General features: G+C 40.4%; 2 protein-coding genes across 3 annotated transcripts; both read left to right on the plus strand.

The window, feature by feature from the left end:
• Positions 1-8,691: 8,691 nt before the first annotated feature.
• mgp (matrix Gla protein) lies at positions 8,692-11,752 on the plus strand. 2 transcript variants are annotated; one of them, XM_023416410.2, is made up of 5 exons: positions 8,692-8,790; positions 10,256-10,340; positions 10,472-10,501; positions 10,719-10,830; positions 11,150-11,752. In XM_023416410.2, the coding sequence occupies exons 2-5, from the start codon at positions 10,280-10,282 to the stop codon at positions 11,313-11,315; spliced, it is 369 nt and encodes a 122-aa protein (XP_023272178.1). In that variant the 5' UTR covers positions 8,692-8,790; positions 10,256-10,279; the 3' UTR covers positions 11,316-11,752. The 2 variants fall into 2 exon arrangements, with proteins under 2 accessions (XP_023272178.1, XP_023272179.1); XM_023416411.2 differs by having other exon boundaries at positions 8,694-8,790; positions 10,253-10,340.
• Positions 11,753-13,988: 2,236 nt separating this feature from the next.
• Positions 13,989-15,436, plus strand: bglap (bone gamma-carboxyglutamate (gla) protein). The gene is made up of 4 exons (XM_023416412.2): positions 13,989-14,239; positions 14,469-14,510; positions 14,847-14,931; positions 15,053-15,436. The coding sequence occupies exons 1-4, from the start codon at positions 14,182-14,184 to the stop codon at positions 15,153-15,155; spliced, it is 288 nt and encodes a 95-aa protein (XP_023272180.1). The 5' UTR covers positions 13,989-14,181; the 3' UTR covers positions 15,156-15,436.
• The last annotated feature ends 2,304 nt before the right edge of the window (positions 15,437-17,740 follow it).

Raw genomic sequence — 17,740 nt, forward strand, 5'->3', positions numbered from 1 at the left:
AGCAAAGTGAGGATTAAAAACATCAAAGTAAAGTAAAGCATCATAAGGCATAAAACCATCATAGTACAGTAAGGCATAAAAAGTCATAGTATACTAATGTTAGGATTAGGACCTTATGTTCCTTTTCTTTTCTTCTTGTGGTCAGCTGTGTTCCCATCACTCCTGTGTCTGTTTGTCATCTCTTTGTATCTGGGTCTGTAAATGTGTGTGTGTGTGTGTGTGTGTGTGTGTGTGTGTGTGTGTGTGTGTGTGTGTGTGTGTGTGTGTCAGCTGGCATGGCTTCCTGGTTCCTGCTCCCTCTAGTCTCCATACTCACCTGCTTCTCATCATACAATCTCCACAACCTGCTCCAGTACAAAGGACCAGCCACGCTTGGCTCCTGTCTTGTCTTGTCATCTTGGATTTTGTTTGCCTGCTCAGCTCTGTGGATTCCTGTCTATCAATCTATCTCCACCATTATCCACATTCCACACCAAGAACTAAAAGTGCAGTTTCACCATTACTATGTGTTCTGCCTTGTGTGTTCAGATCATACAAAAATCTTAAAAAGTAAGGCATATAAAAGTCACAGTATAGAAAGGCATATCTTATCCTATCTTGGGTGGCGGGGCCCGATGTGGCATCTTTTCATGGGGCCCAAAATCCTTGGGGGCGCCCCAGCCAAGCATACAAGGTATGCCTGTTTTGAACTCATCTCTTTGGGAACTTCACTGTCTCTTTGCATGTACTGTATGTGTTTTCATTAAAGTTGTTTATCTCTAAAGAATGAGGTACCCAATACTCACCATTACAGAAAGATATGTCTATCATTACATGTCCCGCCTTGGTCATTCGGGGACACAGATCTTCTGACAAGGTTGTACCTTTTTTCTGAGAGAGTTTGCTACCCTAAACTAAAATGACAGCTGAGAGAATGTGAGTCTGAAAGAAGCTGAAGGGGTTGTTGGGTGCAACCGTCGGGCCTTGTTGCTCCCCGTCACTCTGCGCCACTAGCCTGCCTGCGTGTCACCAGTCTGTTACAGATGATGTGTTGTCTCACTGCTTGGCTTGTTGTGTTAGTGGCTGCATACATGTGATTATACTGACCGCTTTTGACAACCACAAAGAGAGAGAGAAAAGATAGAGCAGTGGGCTGACAGAAAAAAAGACAGATAAAGAGAAGGCAAAAGACACCAGATGAGATGGAAGTCGTTGTCACATCAATATATTGAAAGAATAGAGTATGAAGACGTGGCGAGAAACAATGAGGGTAAAGGAAGAAAACTAAAACAGACCACTAAATGTGGATGATGAGATGAAATTTGAGAAGCAGAAGATAAAGAGATCAAACACAAAGTAGAGTGAGGATGTGACAGAAAATAACAAAATTATAAATGGCTTAGGACACAGCTGCCTTAAGTATGAAAGCACTAACTGCATATTCACACTGAAAGTTGCAAGAGTGGAACAAATCTCTCTGGCTGCCTGGGAAAGGATGTTGTTGAAGTTCTTGGCTACTCTAATGTAGATGATGTAGATGAAAAAGATATACAGTAATAGATGAAAGACAGCTAACAATTTTGTTCAGAAAGCTGTTTTGCATCCTATGGCGCTAGTTAGCATATAATTCCCTCCTATTTTCACAAAATATATTCTAGACTACACTTCACCAAGTCACCTGGAACATCTACAATGTCAGACACCTTTGTCCATGCATTGCTTTTTTATTTAAGTCCCTGTAGCATGGGGGTCGTAAAGGATGGAGAAACCCGTCACCGCAATCATCAATATCTCCTCTCCATTGTACTAAAACGAGTTTGATGGGAACAAAAAAATTACACAGTCGTGTTCTCTAGTGTGTTCTACAGCGGAGCACTTCTACATTCTGATTGGTTACTGCAGAAAGGCGCCAACCGCCAACCGGCATGCCGCTGCTTGCAGCAAGAGATGCTGGCTAACACAGAAAATAAATGACTGAGGAAAAGTTATTCTAAAGTGAAAATTAAGATATCTGAGCTTGTTCGCGTTGCTCACCATCAACTCCTGTTGTATTTACAACCTGTGAGTAACAAATTACTCCTTCACGGAGCTAAAAAGCTACGATAGCGTCCTCCATTTTGGACTCTCCTGCTCTCCATTCCCTCAAAGGGCCGCATCATAAAGACATCTTGTTATTGGTCGAAGCCATAAATTTGTGAGTTAAAGTTCATCCAAGTTGAACTCAACACAAAAAAATTAGTGTAGATTTACTGTGCCTGTGAATGAATCCAAAAATCGAGGCTTTTGCATTGGAATGAATTGATTTCACCACTAAATGTCACTGTTTTAAATGCTAATCTGACTACGCCTTCAAACTAAGGCTCCCACAAATAACTAAAGCCATATAAGAAACCAAATATCCATAGAGTGTGCATCCATATGTACACATTTGTATACTTTGATTGGTTGTCAACAGTCAGCTTGAATCCAGCTGTAAAATTTAAGTTTAGAATACCAAAAAGAGCTGATGTAGAGTCCAAGGCTTTGAACCTTGGCTTTGGATAATTAGCAGGAATACATAGCCAAGAGGAAAAGATGCAGAACAACAGTAGAGAATGGCACCGTCTTGTTTTTAAAAAAAGGGAGGGTTGAGAGATGGAGGGAAAAAATGGAAGGGAAGAGGAAAGAGAGTATGAAATTGCAGGGAGATGGTGAGGAAGGTGAGGAAAAGAGACAGAAAGAATAAAAGAGAGAAGGTTCATGGGTGGTTTTTATTTATAGATGAGCAAATTGTTGCAGTTACTATCTCTGTGGTCATGCATAACAATCGTCGTCGGGATCTTGGTTGTGGAAATTCACCCACAGCAATCTGCACAGGGCAAAGCCTGTTCATCTTGTTCTTTGATATTATTGCACTCAATGGCTTTTTAAAAACGTGCCGCTGCCTGTTATCGCTTGTTTGTGTTGTCTGTTTGCCAATGCTATCTGATACAGTGTGTGTGTGTGTGTGTGTGTGTGTGTGTGTGTGTGTGTGTGTGTGTGAGATTCCTGACAGGGGTAGGTGGGTGATGGTCACATGCCCTGCAGGTCAGTTTGTTAGAGTTGGCACATCAGAAGAGCAGTGGGGCACCAAAATAAACAGCACATAAAATGAAAAAAGTTGGATAGTGCTCTTATGAGAAATAGAAGCAGATTATACTCAGCTATGCAGCAACAGAAACATGTATACATACACACACACACACACACACACACACACACACACACACACACAAACAACCCCACGCACTTAATCTCTCATGCACATAAACATGAATCAATTCTCCTGAATTAACCCTGATTATTAACAAACTGAAGACATACTTACATGATTTAGTCTGTTTAAAGTTTAGCAGCTCACATGCCAAAGCCAAGCCAAGCACTTCCTTCCTCACACACAAGCCAAGTGCTGATCAGTGCAGGATTATATCAAGACTCTTAGATAGATGCACAAAAAAATAACAAAATGAAAAGACAAACAACAGACATTTCCAAGACACACAAAGAGAAAACTATGCATGCATGAAAGTTTATTTGTGTGTTTGCTGTGTGGGCTGTGAGCAGATGAAGAAACCTACTGAAGATTAAACCCCAAATTATGCAAGACTCAACCTGATGCTATGCTCCCGTATTGAGACAAACTATTACCTAATTTGAATTATATGTGCTTATGTGATCTCCATGTAATAACAGGTTAGTCTGCAGAAGAGAAAGATTATAGTAGATGGAGGGAAAGAAGTGAGACACGAGGCGTTTTTTCTCTGACAGCTTTCAGACAGATTTCTCTCTGATCCCCTCCCCCAGTCATCTTGACAGCTTCTCTGCGAACATGAGGATTTCTCTTGGAACGACACGTGGAACACAATCTTTGCAGAGTTTGGAGACAATGATATTTCTGGATGATAAGAGTTTATAAATATTATGAGTCATTTGTGGTTTAAGATCTGAACTCTACTTCTAAACATTGATTCATCCAGAATATTTACTTATCCAAACATATTTCTACTCAATCGTGTAACAACAGGGATTATATAACTTAGTGTCAATCAGTGTGGTCTGACATTTTGGGAAATGTGTTTATTTTCTCCCCTGTCGAGAGTCTTGGTACAGTACGGTAAATTTCAAGCTGCAGCTATAGCAGTCATTTATCTTAGCTTTGCATAAAGAGTGGGAACAGGGGGAAACAGCCAGTCTGTCTCTGTCCAGATGAAATAACATCTGCTTATCAGCGCTCAGCAGAGACTCTATGAAAGTACTGGACCTGGCCAAGACCCAGTCCGGCATAAAACTCCCATAAAACAGCAAATTATTGTTTTACACTTCAGCTTTTCTAAAAAAAAAAAAAAGTAGATCAAAAGAGATACAACATTTTTTTCCACATAATAGTGTTTTTATTGAAGCCTAAAGATGTAGCTTTTCATCACTATCTCCCACAAGTACATCAACACCTTCAGTTCTTTCTAAAGTGAGCGCTCCAGATTAAATTGGTGAGCTTTAAAGATGCTGGTAGGTGGATTACAGAGCCAGGCTAGCCGTTTGCCCCTGTTAGCGGTATTGATGCTAAACTAAGCTAAGTTACTGCACAAAATTGTAAGCTGGGGGAGGTATTGTAGATTTAGTTTAGTTGTTGTTGGCTTGTTTTGTTTTGTCTTGTAAGTCAAGGGGGTGGTACATTTGAAATGTAAGGTTCAGCCTCCCCTCCCCTCCTTAATAATTTTCATACAGTCCCTAATTGGCTGCTGTGGTCCAGCTTCATATTTACCATACAGACATGAGAGTGGTATCAAACTTATCATCGAACTCTTGGCAAAAAAGTGAATTTAATGTATTTCCCAAAATGTCAAACTATTTTTTTAGACCTGTGCAGCTTTTCTTGAAGAAAAACTTCAGAACTAACCTCTGTGCAGTCCCGTAACTCAAAGTTCAAGAGGTCAGTTTGAACTGAACAAGGAGACTTATTTATTCCTTCACCTTTTCCACTGATGTTTTATTTTTCTTAATTGGTGCTTTGAGTTTCCTCACTTCTACGTGAGGGCTGCTATGTCACTAACATTTGGTAAATGTTTTATGAATTACCTTTTTGTTCTCTGTGTTTCTAATTAGCTGCACCACAAAGTGTGTGGTGGGCTGGGAGGGTGGAGAGGTGATGTTAGGCCTGATAAAAACAAGTGGTTCATGATCCATGTTCACCACATACAGTGCACTGTCTGTGTATCCTGGATTGTGTTAATAGGTGATGATGAAGGCAGGAGCTAAACAACTGAAACAGAAGATTTCCTGTTGCTTTTCACTGAAATTGTCTTTCCAAAAAAGAAGATAAACTAATGTTTATATGTGTAAGAAATCCCACAGACTTTGATTTTAACAACAACAACAACAAAAAAAAAAGACCTGAAGATCCATGCGTCTTACAGTATGCCAGTGTTATACAAAACCCATAAATCTACACAAAGTTTTGGTGACGTTTATATGGCAAAATTCACAGCCGCAGGACAACAGAACCATCAGAGGCTGAAAGAAGGGGGACTGTCCTGAGTAATGTCCGTCCTTCATCCAGTCTGGCCGGATCCCCTTCCATCCCACGGACTGACAGAGCCAAGGAATGAGCTTACATTGCATGATGTTTTCACCGACTCTATCTGAGTCACTCACTCCTTAATGTGTCTACTACTCTCAAATAGAATTTAAAACTGAATCACAGCAAAGACCATTAAGAAAATAAGCCATAAAAAGAGCCGGAAAAAATATCTGGGTTTTGCCGGGTAAGGGCCAAACTTTTTTTAGGAGTTGTTGTTGGTTTAGTGTTTGTCTGTGTTGGTGTCCACAGATCCACAGAGCAGCCCGAGGTACACCTGCTCAACCACTGACGGATTACAAACCTGCCCAAACAGGTCAGAACATGTGTTTTTGCAGACATTATTGGGATAGTTTACACATTTGTGGTCATTATGCAATCCATGCTCATTACTTCACTTTCTTTTTCTTTTCTTTTTTTTTTTTTTTTTTTTTGCTTCTGCATTAATTTTCTTGTTTTCTCCTGCCAAATGTTCATTCTTTCCCTCCACTCCTTCTTCTGTCCACATCCTACACTTCTTCCAATTCTTCTTCTCTTGCTATCACATGTGCAGCCTCACTAGAATCTGATCCAGTAAATTTCCTCCCTCCAAGGTCTGTCTCTTCCTCCTACATGCTGACCTTTAGTCGATGCTATCACCAAATTAACGCAGATGTACTGCACAGGTGCGCCCTGTTAGTCACGACCATCACCCGCATCCTCGCCGAGCGACTCCCATCCTGTTTTCCACTTCCCTCTGTTTTTCATTTATCGTTTATCTGGGCCTTCTGGACGCTTCAGCGGTTGCAAAAAAAACATGATTCTGGCTCTCAGTGGTGCATTCACAACATTTCTCAAGAGCTAGCGGGAAGAGTGGGAAGGTTGAGGAGGTGACCGGCCAGCACAGGACATTCACTGCAGAAGAGGGACTGAGAAAAAGGAAAAGTACTGAACTAGCATGGAGGTAAATGCACATGAGGAGAACAGCAGACATATGACTTCAGAGACGTGCAGAGAGAGAAAAGGCGCAAATAAAAACAAAGAGAATAAGAACATTGGGAGGAGAAGGACAAAAAAAAAAAAAAAAACACTGCATTAACCGTTTTTTCCATGCAATCACACTCTCCACCTTCTCTCATTCACCTCTCTTTGCCTCTCTCCGCTTATGTCTGTCTCTAAGTTTAGGAACAAATAATTCCCCTTCATCAGTGTGAATCTCTTTAAGATCCAGAAGAAAACAATCCCTCTCATCTGTCTTTCCTTCCCTCCTCTGTGCTGGTGTATGCCTGCGGAGATGGACATTTAATATCTGCATTAGAGAACAAAAACCGCTGTTCAGCGGTTCAGAGCGAACAGCCTAATACAACCACATCACTGAATACGTCTGCAGCCCCAGTGCCAAATACATCCAAGACCGCAACAACGTATGCTTTTTCTCTCTCTCTCTTTCTCCTCCATCTGACTCCATCTCCCTCTCTCTCTCCTCTGAATCCTGAATTCCCCCACCTCCCTCCCCTACTATCTGTCGGCAGGGTTTATCTCCATCTTTATGTCTGTCTTGATGTTTATCTTCCTGTCTGAGTCCCACTGATTCCTGGCAAAGACTGTCCTGCTATTCAGGTTTGTTGACTGTTGGCGAGGGTCTGCCCTCACACAGCCGCTCACAGAGCGCGAGCCAGATGTGATATGGTGTTACATAACTCTCAGATCTTCAACAGATGGATGTTGTTCTGTGTTAACTACTACATTTACATCAATGGACACTTGATAGATGAAGAGCATGAGTATTTATACTCGTGAGCATTTCTGCAGTTACTTGAATTTATAACAAAGTTGTGTGTTCTCAGCGAATGTCACACGTTTTAACCTGGTTCAACTTAAAAATGTGATTTCACTGAACTTAATTTGTTTGTCTTACGAGTAACGACATAATATAAAACAAACTGAGTTAATATCACAGAACTTGAAACTGACATTCATAATAACAACCCCGACTTATCTTAACATGTATTACAGACAAACAGCAGGTTTCAGCATTTATGTTTTCTCCAAAACTACAATAATGGAGGGTCTCTGGAAACAATGCATGCTGGGAAGTCTGTTAACGTTGATCATGTTTCTCCAGTTAGGTCAAGTGACCACTTTCATTCAACTCATGTTCTGAAATGGCCTGAGAAGAAAAACTAGAAATTTTAATGCAAAATATGTAAAACTATAATCATGTTACATTGACGAGCAAAGATTTGGTGATTCCACTAAATTCCTGTGTGATGTTTTACAGTGCGGAGATTTAAATGTTATGTTGCTAGCATACCGCCAGTAATGCATGGGACTTGCAATAGTTGTTTTTACACTGAAACACACAGTTCCTGACCTACAGTATGTCAGACCACAGCTTCCAAAATTAAAGGGAGATTTTCCCAAATTTTGCCCAAAATCTCTCTCCCTTTAAAGACATGGTCAGTGTGGTGTCCCAACATGATGCCTCGCTAGTAGTAAAACACATAAGGACACAACTTTTCTTTTTTCTTTTTTAAATGTACAGCTAAACAAAAAAAAAGATTTGTCATTTAGAACTTCTCCTATGAAGACGTTTTTATATTATTATAATCATGTCGTACTTTATTGTAATTCATTATCTTGTTCCAACAGCAGCCTCCGCGTATAGGTGTCCACAGGAGGAGTTAAAACTATCGATTACTGCAGAACATGGTCCCCCCCCCCCATTCTCTCAGAGACACATGGGGGCCAAAAGGTGGAGAGAGTCCATACTGTGTCTGTAAGGTGGCTGTTCTTTTCATATCACGCTGGCAAACAGTAGCAAATATTATCATGTAGCCGCTATGAGGCAGGTTAGATGTGCCAGCCTTCCCTCACCTTCCTCTCTGTCTCTCTGTTTACACCCTGCTTGTTTTTCTCCCCTGCTCCTCGCCTCTCCGTCACCTTCAGTACTGTACTTTTCGGTGCAGGCGTGGGAGTTGGGGAGAGAGTGAGCTAATACCCACGGTCTGATTAAATGGTGGAAAAGAGGACTGATAGAAAGAGGAGGGAGGAGAGAGGGCGAGGGCTAAGGGGAGGAGGATGCGGGGGTGGGGGGGTCGGTGGGTTGAAAATGAAAGGGTGGGGGGAAAGAGGTGAGTATAAAAGGCTTGCTGTCAGGAATTAGGAAATATTCCTCGGGAGAAAATACACAGATAGGTATTTTTCCAAGACTTCTTTCTCCATTAATATCTTTCACGGTAAGTACATTAAAGCAAATTAACCTTTAAAACCAATGGAAAATAGAAGTAGTTTACATATTTTAAACCAACCGAAGCTTAAACTTTAAAATATTTAAACTATGTGAACTGAAACTGCTCATTTTCTTTATTCTGTGATGTTGAAGATGCATGTTTAAAATGTTTTAATATAATGCTGCCATCCTAAAAGTATAGTAGGCCTATAGTTTATGCATACTGTGCGTGTAAAGAGTATTTAGTATGTAGCCTTGGTTTGGCTCTGTGCACTGTCAGCATCATGCCAGAGGTTCTTTTTCCAGTGAGGTGGGCACATTCTGTCTCCAGGAGGAAAGCTATGAACCCACCAGGACCCCTACAAAGACTCAGATGGGCATAAAACTCTGTAGACACTGTTGTCAGCACCTGACACACACACACACACACACACACACACACACACACACACACACACACACACACACATACTTGTCTAGCTGTGCTTGCCAGTCTTTGGAAGTTTTTCTTTTTGAACTTTGGGCCCCAGGCTTGCTGTCTCTGTGCCTGCTGCAAGTCTGGGTTCGACTGAAGCCAAAAAAATGCCCGAGGGGCATGATGTTGAGAGTGCTCCATGTGTGTGTGTGTGTGTGTGTGAGCATGTCACTGACTTGTGTGTGTGTTTATGTATAATGAAAGCTGCCATTGACGGTGAGAAGGAGTTCTGTCCAAATCCCACAAACAGTAGATGAGAGGATGAGGATGAAGGCTTGTCTGCACTGCAGGCATGCAAATACAGTGTGTGTGTGTGTGTGTGTGTGTGTGTGTGTGTACAGACATCTGGCCTCGCTGTTTGTACAGGTGTTGCACACCTTACCGTAGGTCACTTATGCATGAGATTGAGGGCATGTACGTACACGTGTGTGTGCTGTATGTACACATGCGCACTATGACTGTGTATGTTGAGTCATATAGAAATCCTCCATCTTTATAATTACAGTCTATCTCCCTGCATTAAGTGTATTTGGCCTCCATTAGTTGTCAGCTAGACAGCTCTTCTCTCCTACACACCGAGGTTCCAGCTGCTGAATGGTGTTTGTGAACCGGCTGACCCGACTTCAGTCTCGTGCACAGAAAAGACCTTTCGGACACTTGTTTATCTCAGTGTCTGGACTCATGAATATAACTTCGGTTTGTACAGAAATCCTGCAGCAACCTTCAGGCACATACAGATGTATATCTATAGGATAGTGTGCATCGGGTGTTTATGTGACTGCATGTACAAAACCACGAGCACAGACATAGAGACTTTCAGCCATCTATCCCTGCCTGTGGTTCTTTCCTGTTTACCCACAGATTCAACATCTGAGCCAATTTCTCTCTCTCCCCCTCTTTCCTTTTTCTCTCCTTTTTCACCCTCTTTTTCTATCTAACTATTATTTTTGGTGCTGACATGACTCACTGAAAACACCTTTCTCCTCTCCCCCAGCAGGCAGGCAGATCAACAAGCCCCAGGATGAGGAGCCTCCTTCAGTTTCTGGCACTGTGTGCAGCGGTCTCTCTCTGCGTCTGCTATGGTACAGATCCTCCCTGAAGTTTTCACTTTGCTATCATTCAGCAGTCATTATCTATTCATGTCCTGAAATACATCCGAATTAGACAGTGATTCATCGTTGATGATTAACCCGATTCCATGTTTTTCCCGTAGACTCTCATGAAAGCACAGAATCCATTGAAGGTGATTAAACGTTGTCTCTCGTTCATGGAAAAACATGCATGCAGTTCTAACAGACATGACACAGCCTGCTCTAGTACTATGTATTTAATCATCATTTTCAACCTGCACTAACATACCCCCCATCCTTTATTTCACCTGACCCAGATCAGTTGCATTGAGAGCACGCCTGGCACGATTAAAATATGGATTTTTGTCTAGTAAAGTTTTCTGGTTGCAGATTTGTTTGTCCCTCCAAACCGTGCCAACTCATTCTTCACGCCACAGAGGGGCCACATACACAACCCACCCAGAGGGAACGGCTTCGGCTTCAACCATTACAACTTAATGAGGTAAAACACACGACCACAGACATGCATGCAGGGCACGTAACCCGCCCTTTATCTCGCACATACGGAGAACCACATATCTTCAGAAGCCGGGAAGAACATGTGATATTTTAAGATCAAAGATTTATTTTAAGACAAAGCGTGATTAGAACATTAAACATTTACATATGCTTGAAATTGACACAAACACACAGGAAATGCAAATGCAAAAATAAAAAACTAAGACACAAGCCAGTATCTGTTTCTGATTACAAATCTCTTCCTTCTCCCTCTAACTATCTCTGCCTCCCCCTCCCCCTCCCCCTCCCTCCCTCGTGTCCAGGACGATAAAGTCTCCAGCAGAGAGGCGTGCAGAGACCTGCGAGGACTACTCTCCCTGCCGCTTCTACGCCTATCACCATGGCTATCAGCAGGCCTACCAGAGATACTTTGGCTCCCAGACTCCTCAGACTCAACCCCAGAGACCAGCTGTGACTCGTCGATACTAAACTCAAAGTATCAGCCCGTCGAACACAGATTTATCATCGTCCTCATCTAGATATTAACACATATTTCTATGTTCCACATGACACAACTTTTGTATAATTTATGTGGCTGTTTTTGTGGCCTGAAAAACACACACACACACACACACACACTGAGGTACCCGAGTGTGGCTCAAATCTCATGACAACCCATCATTATACCCATGTAGAAATTCATGGTCCATCTCTTGTGTAATCTCAGGATAACTTTTATCCACTATTATCACACCTTCCCAGCATTTAAGAGCTTCAAGTGATCTGCTTGAATGAAGTGTTTTGCTCACTATCCACTAACCATTTCTTACTTTATCCGCCTACTTATCCAGGCCAGCACTGCTGTCAGTGATTATTTCAATTGCTTTGGAAAAAATAAAATTCCCTTTCACTGGGTTTTGTCTTAATCCTGTTTATGCCATTTGTTTGCCATAAAGGTATGTGAGAACATTTGGGATTCAGTGCCAGTGTTTGCAATGTGTGACAAATGATAGCACTGGTCCAGTTTTTGTGACTACTCAAGATGACAGGGCTTATTGTAACTGTGCATGTGTTTGAACAGGTAGACCGAGAGCAGTGTCGAAGGTGTAGACAAGTGAAACAAATGTATTTTTCTGATTTATTTTAAAGTAGGAGGTTAACATAAAGACTTGTGAGAGCGGGTAGGTGGAAATATTTAAGGTATGACTTCATTCAGAAAATTGGTTTGCAGATGACTCACCAACAAGTCGCTGTTGCAGCTGCATATCTTAAAATGTCTCCTGTGACTGATGTGTTGAATATGACTTGATTAGACTGTTAATACTGATGCAACAGTCCAGTGGGTCACAACCTCAAGGCTGGATCCCTCCAAACGGTCATGGGATAAATCTGAGGGGTGGTGAGATCATTCATGGGAGAGGAAAGAAAAAAAAACAAACATCTGCTTTATTGTTTGGATTTTTCTCTAAAGTTAGTTTTTGTAGTTTTAGTTATTTGAAAAGTTTTTTAAATGAAACCATCTGCGAAGAATAAAAGTTAAATGGCGTTAGTGGGGTAAACCGTATTTTATTTGGTTCTTAAATATAGTGGAGTAGAAGTATAAGGTGGCATGAAATGGAAAAATCCAAGTAAACTACAAGTATTCACAACTGTACTTAAGTACAGTGAGTAAATGTAATCAGGTACTTCCAACCACTGGCTTGTTGAGGGGTTGAACAAGGACACGTACTTTTATTACTGGAAGCGCACGAACGCTGCTGATTTAAATATGTGTAGTCAAGATCTGGTTTCTTGTAATCTCAGGAGGAATCTGTGCAGTGCACCACACATCACATCTGTGTGTCAGTATCCTCGCTGCTGCAGACAGTCACAGACACAAAGACAAGTCAGCACTCTGTAACATGGCACAGGCCTAAAGAGACAAAGTCATATTGGATGTTTGTTTTTCTGTGTTGCCACAAGGCCACAAATGTGTACAATTAAAATTGCCCTGAGGTTGAATCCTTGAAGTCGATCCTTTAGACGAGACAAGGCACCAAGATTGACCCAGACAGTGAAATTACAGCTCATAATTCTTTCAGAACCAGAACCAGAGTCTAAATATCCAGTCAAAAAAAGCAACAAGAAGAGCAAGAGAAGGGAAAATCTTTGGAAGACATTTTCATATCATAAATTAAGGAAGTTCAAAGGACTGGTTTTGGAAATGTAACTATGGTAATCTGTTGTATATAATCTGATGTACAACATTAACAGAAATGTTCTCTTTCTAACAAAACAACAAAATGCAAAAGGATTAGATGTTTTTAACATGATCAAACATTCAAAAACACTTTTCTTGTGGAAAATTGTGTTTTAATTAAAATTAAATGACACGTTTCAGTCACTCTATGAGGCTTTATTGGCAAACCACCCACTTGCCTTGGTAAAAATATCTTTCCACATTTCAAATTACCCTTCTACAAATCTTCAAACACTTGAGTTGGTTTGTTTCTAAATCTCTCTTCTTTCCTTTATGTAGGAAATCACTGCGGTGTGTAATAAAAGGGGAAACCCTCTGATTAAAATCATGTCACATAATGTGGGACGGTGGTTTCAGTTGTATTACATGGTTTTCTCTGCCACATGGACTTTGTGACCCAAATGTAAAAGTGTGTGGGCAAGCGCTGAAACTCTGACCTCTCCAGGCTGCCAGCTGGCATTGCATCTCTAACATTTCAGCAAATGATTTATCGTTATCACAAAATCTGCAAGCGAGTCGTCTGGTGATGGAGTCATTTCATTTTGCAGCTAAGTTACATCATTCTGTGTCTCTTATTTGTGTTTACGCATTTTTCCCCCCAGTTTACTTTCATCTTTATAGAGAAAACTGCTTTTTTAAGGTGCAAAAGAAAAAACTGAGCTGCAAACAATGATCCTGGTTTCTCAGCTGCAGCTTCACTCAACAAGGTGCAAAATAATTTTCAATGGAGGACACTTCCTGTTGGCTAGTTTCTCATCACCTGTGCTTTAAAACTAATACCCACCTTTTGGAAGCAGAGAGTCCACATTCTTCCTCTGTGCATTTACTTGAGTAAGTGAGTGCAAACATGCATATATCTTCAAAATGTGTTTTTGTATACATGATTTTTGTGGACGTGTGTATTTCCGTGTCTGTGTGGGTGTGTGATACATGATTCCCTAACCAATCACATATCCACGTCACAGTGAGGGCCGCATCTAAAAAATAAACCGAGTGTGCATCTATGTATATATGTGTAAGAGAAAAGAGAGGGAGAGAAGAGAGTGACAGAGCCCTCGAAGTCTCCAGTCTGACTTGCTGCTTGATACTGCAGACGGTGAAGAAAGAAGCTGAAAGATGAAGACTTTGGCCATCCTGCTTCTCTGCTCCCTGGCTGTCATCTGCCTGACTTCAGGTAAGAGCTACACAGCAGAATGCTCTATGTTAGCATGTTAGAAAAGCTCTTTATTAAAACAACAGTCTAATATTATTATTATATTATTATTATTATTATTATGATTTCAACTTCCAGAAACTCTCAGAAAAGCATCACTTGAAGGAGTGACACATACTCAACTATAAATAATCAAATAAATGAAATGAATCATTATTATTATTCGTATTTTTCCCTTCATGTTTGACAGACACTGGCTCCCAGCCTGCCGGTGACCAACCTGCTCAGGAAGGTAAGCTCATGATTCAACATTAGGATTTTGACAGTTTGGTGCATTTTGTGCTTTTTTTCCTGCTTCAGTTCATTAAATCAATTACGACACATTTGACTCAAAGATGAATATTAAAGTGGATTATTCCCTAAGAGACTTTTTCAGAAGTTTTCAGTCGCTTCTTAGATAAATAATAATAATAATCATAATAACAAACACAATTTGAATATATATTTCACTCTATGAATACATATTGTATTTGCAACATTTGGATTCCACAAAACTTTTATCAGCAGGCCCAGATTGATAGGCTTCTTCTATATCTATATATTCATGTTAAATGTGCATGATGTGCAGGTTTGTTTGTGGAGAGGGAGCATGCGTCCACTGTGGTGAGACAGAAGAGAGCTGCTGCAGAGTTGTCCCTGACCCAGCTGGAGAGGTATTTCACACATCTTCTGCTCTCACGTCAGCTATAAGCTGCAGTGGACAGGCACATGCACATACCAGCACCAGATCGGCACAGTCCGGTCGTGTCCTAACCGTTTCCTCTCTCCACTCAGCCTGAGAGAAGTGTGCGAGGCCAACCTGGCTTGTGAGAACATGATGGACACGGATGGAATCATCGCCGCCTACACCGCCTACTATGGACCGATCCCCTATTAGACACAATGAACCACGACAACTTCATCACAACTTGTCTTTTCTTTAACTTGCATTATCACCTTTTGAGCTCAACTTTGTCTTTGCATTAAAAGCATGAGGGAACATTTCCCAATGTTGTTACAGAAATGTAAAAGAGAGAGATGTGGGGATAAAGATGTGAGCAGATATGTGAGTAAGAGGAATAAACCTGCCTGCATCAACCCACAGAATTGTCTCTAATCCTGTCGTTTTCAGCCTGTAGAGTAGTGTGATGAAATTAAATAAAGATGAATAAAATTCTACTGTGTGCTCTTTTATAAGGCCCCATCTGTGAACATGGATGAATTACACCGACATTTACTTACTGAAGGAGGTGCGCAGACAAGTTTTGACCACTAGATGTCCCTGTTGAACATGAGCATACGACTATGAGCTAACCAGCCACCATCATTTACACAATGCAGTTCCAGTCCAGAGTGCATCATTTTTAAATAACAACAATTTACTCCTCTGGCAAAGATTTTGAGTTAAGATCAGAGGATCTTATTTTATCTTATATAGATTTATGTGTTCACTTCTAGTTTCTCACCCCCGTCAGGCAAAATTAAATCCATCATATTCAAACTTTGATGAAAGATATTTGTTCAGAAACCCTTCAGATTTGAAAAGTCGTCCTGAAGTACTGAATTCTCCTTGTTGGTTGTGTGCTGCATTACAATAACACTACCTGCATTGAAGAATTCAGGCATCCCTAATCGGGGCAGACCTTCAGTGCAGAGGGATGTGATACTTGTGGGGTTGTGTTCATGCTAAAATGTCCTGTGGCAGAAAAGTGCAAGATCTAACTTAACGAAGAGCGAGGCGACTATGTCGGTGCGCTGCTTTTGAAAAAGGAGCATTTAGGATTTATAACTGAAACACGCTACCATCACATGGACAAGACTTACAGGGTTTTCTAACCAACTATTTCATGTTGAAAATTATACTGGAATTTCTTTTGCTGTTTGTTTGTTCTGATTTAACCACTAGATGGTGCTACAATGAGAACTTGTATGATGTTTGAACACTTCTACAAAATGCTTTTTCAACGCCCTTATTCCTGCTTGGCTCCAGATGAAGGCCAAACCATTGAGCTTTGATTCATCAAGATTCTATCTGAATAAAGAAGAGGTCTATTAGACAAGATTCAAATGTAATGTACTGGAGAGTAAGATGCTCTTGTCCAAGCCAAATTAAGGAAAACCTTAAGTCTGGCTTGGACAAGATATTTTTAAACCATTTTTCTTTAAACTAAATAGAAGCTTACGTTTTATTGTCACATTTCTCTGATCTGTTCAAAGCCCATCTCAAATTTAGAGGAAACGTACTTTTTCTTGCCATAATTGTACTGATGCTGAAAGTAGAATTTTCACTTTGAAAATATTTGTATTAATATAATTTGTAACATAAACAAATATGCAGATTATCTAATAAATCACATGACAATAAAAATCAAAACAAAATAAACGTACATCCCAGTACACACACATAACATCCCTATTGTTCCTGTCCTCTTGTTTCATTTACCTTGACTATATCGGTACTAAATCCTCCTTGCCCTACGTTCTACTAATGTAATGGATCAGTTCTCAGTAATAATATACTTTAAAGAACCATTTTATGATCAATTTAAATGACTTTTTCAAAAGAGGCAGTAATCCATTCATTAAAAGATGGAAAGCACCTTATACTCTGTGCTGTCTGGAAACACACGAGGGAAATGGACATGAAAGTCCATCCTGCTACTGGAGTATCTAGTCAGACCAGTTTGAAACTGCTCTTTAGTTCCTTATCATTTTGTTTTGTTTTCTTTGCTCCTGCTCGCGTACAGTTCATGAAACGGTGACATGACAGAATAACAGAGAGAGAGAGAGAGAGATAAGACCTGCAGACAAAATGGAAAAACTATAAATAAAACTGAGGCAAAGAAAAACAAATCATGACCATCTGTGTCTATGTATGAGTGAGATCTTATCCAGCTCTCAGCTAGAAAGTGAATTTTCTCAGTTTATTTTCCCAAAACACCAAAACTATTCCCTTAAATTTTCTGTTTATTCTAGAGATGGTTTGTAAAAATATACTTTGTCTCACAAAGGCTAAGTATACTTGTACCATAGGCTACTTAATTGACTAAGCTCCAGTATTATACATATTAAGTAGCTTTAATAAAATTTTGTTTAAAAAAAAAAAAAGAATGATATGCTGTGATTTTAATCTCAGGAAATTCCCCAAACTTTAAATGCATTTCCTCAAAATGCAGAAACCTCTTTCCCCCGCCCTTTTGATGACCGGAAGAATGTTGTTTATATCTGGTTGGTTTATGTAGCTGGTGCCTGTGTTTTGTTAGAATGAATGGGGCTTATCAATTATTCCACAGACACACAACAGAATGTTTGACAGGCGTTGTGTTTGAGTGACTAACATGAGTTGAAAGCATGAAGCAAGTTGATGATTCTCCATCTTATTTTTTTTTTTAAACAGATTTTACTGTGCACATACTTTTCTCAACAAACTCCCTACTAGACTGAACATAAAAAAAAAAACTATCAAACAGATAGAAGACGGAC

Source organism: Seriola lalandi, unplaced genomic scaffold (genome assembly GCF_002814215.2).
Source record: "Seriola lalandi dorsalis isolate HSWRI2012SDOR001 ecotype SW California unplaced genomic scaffold, Sedor1 jcf7180002054563, whole genome shotgun sequence".
NCBI classification, from domain to species: Eukaryota; Metazoa; Chordata; class Actinopteri; order Carangiformes; family Carangidae; genus Seriola; species Seriola lalandi.

Coding starts and splice junctions, on each gene's coding strand:
- mgp (XM_023416410.2), top strand. CDS start 10,280: ATGAGGAGCCTCCTTCAGTTTCTGGCACTGTGTGCAGCGGTCTCTCTC. Junction 10,502..10,718: donor AAGCACAGAATCCATTGAAG/GTGATTAAACGT, acceptor TTCTGGTTGCAG/ATTTGTTTGTCCCTCCAAAC. Junction 10,831..11,149: donor AACCATTACAACTTAATGAG/GTAAAACACACG, acceptor CCTCGTGTCCAG/GACGATAAAGTCTCCAGCAG.
- bglap (XM_023416412.2), top strand. CDS start 14,182: ATGAAGACTTTGGCCATCCTGCTTCTCTGCTCCCTGGCTGTCATCTGC. Junction 14,240..14,468: donor TGTCATCTGCCTGACTTCAG/GTAAGAGCTACA, acceptor CATGTTTGACAG/ACACTGGCTCCCAGCCTGCC. Junction 14,932..15,052: donor TCCCTGACCCAGCTGGAGAG/GTATTTCACACA, acceptor CTCTCCACTCAG/CCTGAGAGAAGTGTGCGAGG.